This window comes from Coregonus lavaretus, assembly GCF_964263955.1.
Source record: "Coregonus lavaretus genome assembly, chromosome: 20".
In the NCBI taxonomy this organism is placed as follows: Eukaryota; Metazoa; Chordata; class Actinopteri; order Salmoniformes; family Salmonidae; genus Coregonus; species Coregonus lavaretus.
Genome location: NC_140007.1, coordinates 3,850,513 through 3,858,622, shown reverse-complemented (window position 1 = coordinate 3,858,622; position 8,110 = coordinate 3,850,513). Strand labels below are relative to the sequence as shown.

General features: G+C 41.4%; 1 protein-coding gene across 1 annotated transcript; it reads left to right on the top strand.

The window, feature by feature from the left end:
* The first annotated feature begins 1,703 nt into the window (after positions 1–1,703).
* Positions 1,704–7,380, top strand: aar2 (AAR2 splicing factor). Its single transcript, XM_084184253.1, has 4 exons — positions 1,704–1,777; positions 2,154–2,918; positions 3,307–3,536; positions 6,481–7,380. The coding sequence occupies exons 1-4, from the start codon at positions 1,753–1,755 to the stop codon at positions 6,646–6,648; spliced, it is 1,188 nt and encodes a 395-aa protein (XP_084040379.1). The 5' UTR covers positions 1,704–1,752; the 3' UTR covers positions 6,649–7,380.
* Positions 7,381–8,110: the final 730 nt, after the last annotated feature.

The following is an 8,110-nucleotide window of genomic DNA, read 5'->3' as shown; positions in this document are numbered from 1 at the left end:
CCAATAATATCTTTGTGTTTAGTCAACTTATAAATGATAATGGTGATCTTTATACTTACAGGGAATTATTAGCCAAATATAACTTTGTTATGTTGTGTAAGGAAAATTACATTTTAATGAAAGCTATTCCCAATGGAATGCTTACTTTACTGAAGGATTGATTAAGCTTTTCATTACATTAGTGATAGTGTAGAAATGAATGGCATCAATATATTAGATAAGAAATGTAACAATTTAGTCAGAGAAATTATTAACAGGAAGTTTACCCCTGCTGCAATTTTTCAATGGGCATCTTGATTTGATGTGAAATGGCAGCATGCGTGGACTAATCCACATAAATATTTGATAACTGATAAAGTAAGAGAAGTCTCTTGCAAGATCCTTCACACATGTTATCCTTGTAATGACACCTACAGCACCCGATGTCACAGGAAGGCCATAAAGATCATCAAGGACATCAACCACCCGAGCCATTGCCTGTTCACCCCGCTATCATCTAGAAAGCAAGGTCAGTACAGATGCATCAATGCTGGAACCGAGACAATGAAAAACAGCTTCTATTTCAAGGCCATGGAATTTAAGAATATATGCATATATGGACAAGCAATGACAGAGTGGCATGGACTAAGATACAGTAGAACATCAACCAGCCGAGCCATTGTCTGTTCACCCCGATATCATCCAGAAGGCGAGGTCAGTACAGGTGCATCAATGCTGGGACCGAGAGAATGAAAAACAGCTTCTATTTCAAGGCCATCAGACTGTTAAATAGCCATCACTAGCACACTAGAGGCTGGCTGCTGCCTATTGAAATCACTGGCCACTTTAAGAAATGGAACACTAGTCACTTTAATAATGTTTACATATCTTGCATTACTCATCTCATATGTATATACTGTATTCTATAATATTCTACTGTATCTTAGTCCATGCCACTCTGTCATTGCTTGTCCATATATGTATATATTCTTAAATTCCATTCCTTACTTAGATTTGTGTGTATTGGGTATATGTTGTGAAATTGTTAGATATTACTTGTTAATTATTACTGCACTGTCGGAGATAGAAGCACAAGCATTTCGCTACACCCGCAATATCATCTGCTAAACACGTGTATGTGACAAATAACATTTGATTTGATTTGATGTAATATTTGTGTTTCTAAATATGTAATTAATGTAGAAAATGAATGTAGCTTTTGTGAATTGGAAAATTAGACTATAGAGCATTTATTTTGTGATTGTTTGCATAGTGAAATATTTTGGACAGATATGAAAATATATGTTAGTGATAAAAAGTATATCAAATTTGGTAATGCTTACAGGTTTGCACATCTTATTTTACATACAGTACATGCACAATGTCTGCCAATACATTGTGGATTTGTTAATTTTACAGGGAAAAATGTTCATCCATAAAGAAAAAACTGATTTAGAATATTATATAACATCCCTGAAAGTTATAAATAGCAAATGATCAAATAAGTGTCTACAGTATTTGTCAAGATGTAATTTGTCTATAGTGTAATATACTTGCTTTGTGTCTTTATTTATTATTTACTTTTTTGGGGGGTCTTTTGTCATGTGTGATATTTGTATATTGTTTTGTACAATGTTCGTGTGATGCAATAATCATCTTATTTTTTTCTCAAAAAGTCTTCCCAAGTTGCATTCCTTCGGAACGTTTCTCATCTTAGGTGTTTGTTTCTTTTGGGAAAGATGTTAGGCACGCACGGTCATGTGAAGTAGCAACATGAACGCATCTACTAAAATTTCAGGTACAGTGAATGTTTTTTTGAAACGTCTTGATTTTCGAAACACCACTCTCGTGTGTTAGCTAAGTATGTGAACTTTATTTGCACGTTAAGGGTACATTTGGGCAAGTGTTTGGTAGCTAACTTTAGTTATGGAGTTCAATTCAGAACCGGCTTGCTAGCCTTGCTTAGCTAGCTAACGCTAGCTATCTAACGTTGGCTACTAGAGCTAGCTAGCTAGCTACCTTGCTACCTTGCTAGCTCAAAGCATAATAAAGTAAAATACATCTGATATGTACGGTATTTAACTGACTTTTTTTGTAGTAATCATGAAGCATGACGTTCAAAGAACTAGCTTGCTAACGTCTGTCTCGATCCATTCCCATCACTGTCTGAACAGCCACGGCCACGGTGGACATGGATCCCGAGGTGGCACGGGGGTTGTTTGAGGAGGGGGCGACCCTCGTACTGCTGGGGGTTCCCGAGGGCACTGAGCTGGGCATTGACTACAAGAGCTGGCAGGTTGGGCCTCGCTTCCGCGGGGTGAAAATGATCCCACCAGGTCTCCACTTCCTCCACTACTGCTCCTGTAACGCACCAGACCGCGGAGGTGAAACAGGCCCTAGAACAGGCCTCTTCCTCACCCTGAAACCAAGAGAGATCCTGCTGGCCAACTGGGACCCCAAAGTGGAGGATCTGGACTTCTCTGCCACTCAGAATGAAGATGAGGTGGGTCGGGTCCGGGCAGGCCTACGAGACCTGGACCCTTTCCTGGGGCCCTACCCGTACGAGGTGATGCGGAAGTGGGTCTCCCTAACTGACAAGGTGAACCAGGAGCTGGCCACCAGGCTGCAGCCTCTCTCTGGGCGTGTGTGCGCCTTCAGTGACGTGATCCCAGAGCTCCAGCTCACACACACCAAGGATCGCGACGAGCAGAACCTGCCCAGGAATGACACAGAGTGTCAGAGCATGAGGGAGGGCCTGGACAGGCTGCCCAGGATGAAGCCAAGAGAGGGGACTGAGCTGAGGTTCTCCCCCATCCCCAGGCAGAACTACCCACCTGGGGCCACCCCAGCCCAGATCACCCAGTGCAGCCTGGACTTGAGCTATGCCCTGGACAGCCTACTGGAGAAACACCACCAGCAGCAGCCACTCAACGTGCTGGGTGAGTGAGAATGGAGACCTATGTGGTATATTTTACCAGTTTATATGAATTTATGGAGCAATTAAATTGCATTGGAACTTAGACTAGAAATGTATAGACAGCGGAACATCAAATGAGATTGGGGCTTAGACATTTGAATTGACATGATTAGAACCCTGCTGTAGGTCATATTTCTTCCTCAACCGCCTATCCTTAACCACTATGAACCACATTTTATGGGACAGTCTTTGCTTTATATAAGAGGTGTAAAATAAACTGGATATGTCACCATTGTTTTGAGTTTGTTCACTACCAGTTGATAATTAACTGTCTGACTGATTGCTCATCTCTCGCTCTCTCTCTCTTTGCCTTTCTCCCTTGCCCTTCTCTCCCTCTCTCCCCCTTCCAGGTGAGCTGCAGTTTGCATTTGTGTGTTTCCTCATTGGGAATGTGTACGAGGGCTTTGAGCACTGGAAGCGCCTTCTAGCCCTGCTGTGTCGTAGTGAGGAGGCCATGCGTCAACGCCGGGACCTGTACCTGGGCCTCATCGCTGTGCTCTACCACCAGCTGGGGGAGATACCTCCAGACTTCTTTGTAGACATCGTGTCCCAGGACAACTTCCTCACCTCCACACTACAGGTGAGCTGGCATGAATGAACCCCCATCATTACAGATGTCTGTGTTATAGAGTATCTTCCCCAGGGGTCATTCCATGTCATTTCAGCAAGCCATGACACCCACCATTTCAGATTGTTCTGAAATACTTTCTGTAGTTAGAAACATATCAAATCAAGCTTTATTTATACAGCACATTTCAGACATAGAATGCAACACAATGTGCTTCACAGGAAAAACAAATAAAACAATGAAAATAAAAACTTAAATATGTACTACACAACAAACACGAGGATAAAAAACAAAAGAATAACAATACTAACTGAACGACTAAAAAGCACCCTAAGGCAAAGCAAATCTAAAAAGGTTTGTTTTAAGATCAGATGAGTTTTAAGGTCTAATCTTTAAATAAGATTAGCATTCCTAAAACATTATTTTGTTGACATTTAATTTGATCTCTGATAAATTAAGCTAATTGATTGCACCCAAATTATAGGATTCACATAATATTCAACAAAAATAGTACCCAACATCCAATTTGAACCAAACTTCTTCCTACAGTTGAATAAGATATGAGGAATCCAATAAAATTGTCAAAAGCCACCCACGGACCCCACACCAATCCCACCCCAACAACCAGTATACAGTATCAGTTATTTATGTTTGACAAGTAATATAAAGATGCAGTTTGAAATATTGCTTCTTCATCCTTTGTAATGGATTTCCTGTGAAATTGAAGTCGCTTGCAATATTTACCACTAGATGCTGCTGTTCCTACTACTGCCACCACACCCTTTTATCAATGTTACTGGTCTCTAGTTTTTAATAAATGGATCACAACATTTCCTTTCAACTTTGGGTAGAAAACCAATAGCCTTTGCTCGTGATGAAAATAAATGTGTGGTCAATTGTGTGCTAAAGCCAGTGCTCCATGAAAGCAATTCAGTTTGTCCTTCTCTTAGCAACCTAATGCTTCAACCAATTCTCATTGAATAGTACAACAAATGGAAGCTCTCAGAGAGGGCTATCCATATGGTGTGATTCTCATATTAATACTTTTTCTACAAGCCCGAAACTTTGACGGAGAAATGGGCTATGACAAAAATATTGTGAAAACCCTAATAAAATAATACAATGATAAAAATTAATAATAATATGCCATTTAGCAGACACTTTTATCCAAAGCGACTTAGTCATGTGTGCATACAATTTTACGTATGGGTGGTCCCGGGGATCGAACCCACTACCCTGGCGTTACAAGCGCCATGCTCTACCAATTGAGCTACAGAGGACCAAACCATTGCATGGCAGTCGTATGTTTTTAAATACAATTATTAGAAAACATCTCTATATGTAGTGTGATTAGTGACGTTTACCATTAAACCCAACCCGGCCCAATAAGCATTACCCTTTGGGACTTTTACAATTGAAGACCATTAGAGGACATAACATTGAAACCATTACAACTGCTGTAGCCTAATGGTTTGCTTGTTGACCAGGAATGGTCTTAACTAATCCATACCTTTTTTAAAGGGAATAAACCACACACAGAGGGGCCATTTCCTGGAGATAAATGAAGCCTAAGAGAATGAAAAACTGAATTGCTTTCATGGAGGACTGGCTTGAATTGTGAGGATGACTGCACAATTTATTTTCAAATGTTTTTTTCATCATGAGCAAAAGCTATGGATTTTCTACACAAAGTTGCAAAGAAAATGTTGTGATAATTTAATCCCCTAGAGTCGATGTCCGTGCCCCCGCGGAAATCGAATTAGCATAATAAAAACATCACCATGAAATCTGTCAGTTTAAGCTAGAGATGTTTTTTTGTATTGGATGCATCTCAATCCACTGCATCTGCCGATTTCGCAATTCCGCATCTGTGGTGAAAGGAGACAGAGCTAGAGTTGTTTGTCAGACCATGAGACGTCCCGAAAATCGGTCTTCTCACAAAATCGTCTGTAGGGTCCGAACAGTTCTGGCTACAGACTAATATGACCCTTCTGTGGAAAGGTGAGACTCTCACGAACATGTACATGTCAAGGACGCCCACAGGCCTCACAAGACTAGTCTGAAGGTCCCACGGTACCAGTTGAATAAATGAATGGAAGTATATATGGAGACTGTTTAGTGCCAAAATAAGGGTTTCCAGATCTTTCTTATCTCTCTCAGATATAGGACAGACAATTCAGAACAAACTTCCTTTAGATTTTTTTGGGGGGACTATCTGTTGTTCCATGTAGTGAATCTGTTATTCAATGCGTTTGAATGGGCTAATATCAGTAAGGCCAAATAACATTTTTAATGGGGACAAAAAAAAGTTACTTTTTTTAAAATATATACTTCAAGGGGTCTTAAAATTCCAAATCAAATAGCTAAATTATCCTTGTTATGACCTTCTTAAAACAATTCCATATAGCTTAGTAGAACCCCTCCACCGGCTTAGACGGCTTATGGGTTAATAAACACAAGAGACCTGCAAAATTGATAAAGGTATCAGAAACAGCTGTATCTAGTGGGCAAAACTTGGCACTTTCACACTAATTTATGGTAAATAATGCAAGTGACTTAAATGGCACATTTCTCTGATCAGGGAAAAATAAATTACATCACCAGATTCACAAGGGAATACATTACAAACGATGAAGAAGCAATACTTTATAATTTTCCGACCCCCTGTTCGCTCCAACGAACTTCAGCCCGTGGCTGAATCTAGTGCAAAAATGACTGCGCAGTAGCTTCAAAACAGTGTCCCCTGTCAGTCATCTAGGGTTCATACACATCATTGGTCCTATCGCATCTGACCACAAAACATAGTCTGCCATTTTCTATTAACTTCCCGATGATTCTACATGTTGAATCGCCTTTCTTTCGTCGGCACCCAGCAGGTGATCTACTGAGTACGTGCGTTACGTTGTATGGTGTGTCTCGTCTCTAACCTGCTCTCCATTTCCCTGCTCTCCCTCAGGATTTCTTCCAGTTTGCCAGTGGGCCGGGGGTGGACGGCACCCTGCGGAAGAGGGCAGAGAAGTTCAAGGCCCACCTGACCAAAAAGTTCTGCTGGGACTTTGAGGTAGACCCTGACGATTGTGACCCTGTTGTAGTGGAACTGCCTGATGGGGTCACACTGGACTGAACATGCTCTGAAGATTATCCAGGGTCCCAGGTATTGGGTCAGGGGAGGAAACAGGACTGAAACATCATGTAAAAGAAGAGAGAGGACTTCTGTTGTCTTTCTCTCATTTCCTTCCAGTGTGTTGCCTTGAATGGGAGTTTTACCACTAAGGAAAAACAACTCTGTCCTCCAAGGCTCTAGATTCTGGGGTGTCACTCTCCATATGCCAACCAGTGACACTTCAGACCATGCTTTCCCCTCCCTGGCTCTCTCTGTAACCTCTCTGTCAGTCTACTCATAAACGAGCACTTGGCCATCTGAGCGGAAAGGTCTAGTTGCAATAAGGAATGAGGTCAATATGGCACTTTCTAGGTGGATCATTCTAAGGTTCTAGAGGAGAATTCTGAAATGTGGAAAAACTGTCTTTGACAGTAAATCAGAAAAAGCCCAAGTAGGCTACCGTTGATTTGTGTTTGAGTTGACACCATATCTGAAACGCATGTAGAACATTCTAGTGGAAAATGACCCTAGAACAGTTAATTCTGAACATTATAAACTCTCTGCCTTAATCTAACTGTGCCACTGAAGACTTGTTGTTTTTCACAATGTGTGGGTAATCTACCCAGTGTGGACTATCCAGCAGAGTGTAAAACCTCTACCCCACCCCAACCCCCTTTTGTGTCCTTTGTACCCATTTACTGTAACATTCTGTGACTGGACATTTCCTTTGATTAAACAACTTTTGATACCGTGTGTGATTTTGGTTATTGTGTTCTGAAAATGTTATTAACAGATTGTCTCCACTAGATGGCAGCCCTGATCTTTACTGTAGCTCTGTACTTTAGACCTGTAGATCAATCTGGAGGCAGTAATGTTTGGTCTCTGAATGATGATGTCAGTAAAACTTTCAAAATACCTTTCCCCCATTGATCTGTGACGGTTTCCGCTAGATAACACAGCCACAGTCAAGTTCCACAGCCACAAAGTCGAAATTGGCTACAAAAGATTAGATAAGGTTAGCAGTGTGGTTAGGTTTAAAATCAAATTTTAAGAAAAATTGTAGAAACGGCTGTTAACTAGTGACAGTGCAGCACTGTTCAAAAGGTGCCATACGGTACGTGTGTCCATTACACCAGCCTCATCGACACTGTTCAAAATGTTTGAGGTTTGTTTTATGACAGAAAATATCTGCCAGGAGGTTGACCGCAAGACATTGTCGTAGAGATGCTGCCTGTGTGTGTTTGCATTCACAGCTGAGAATAGATGACCAACACTTTTCAGACTGAGGAGGAATCGGCCGCTCCCACCCGCAGCATGAAAAATGCAGACCACGCTGCAATGATCTCTGTCGGGTCCCGCGGATAAATGCAGCCCTCTACTTCAGTGGACCTGTGAACACCCTAGTGTGGACATGCGAGGGCATTTGACTTCAGGAGTGCAGTTACTCACCCAGCTGTCCAATTAGTTTGGAGGTCCAGTCAGA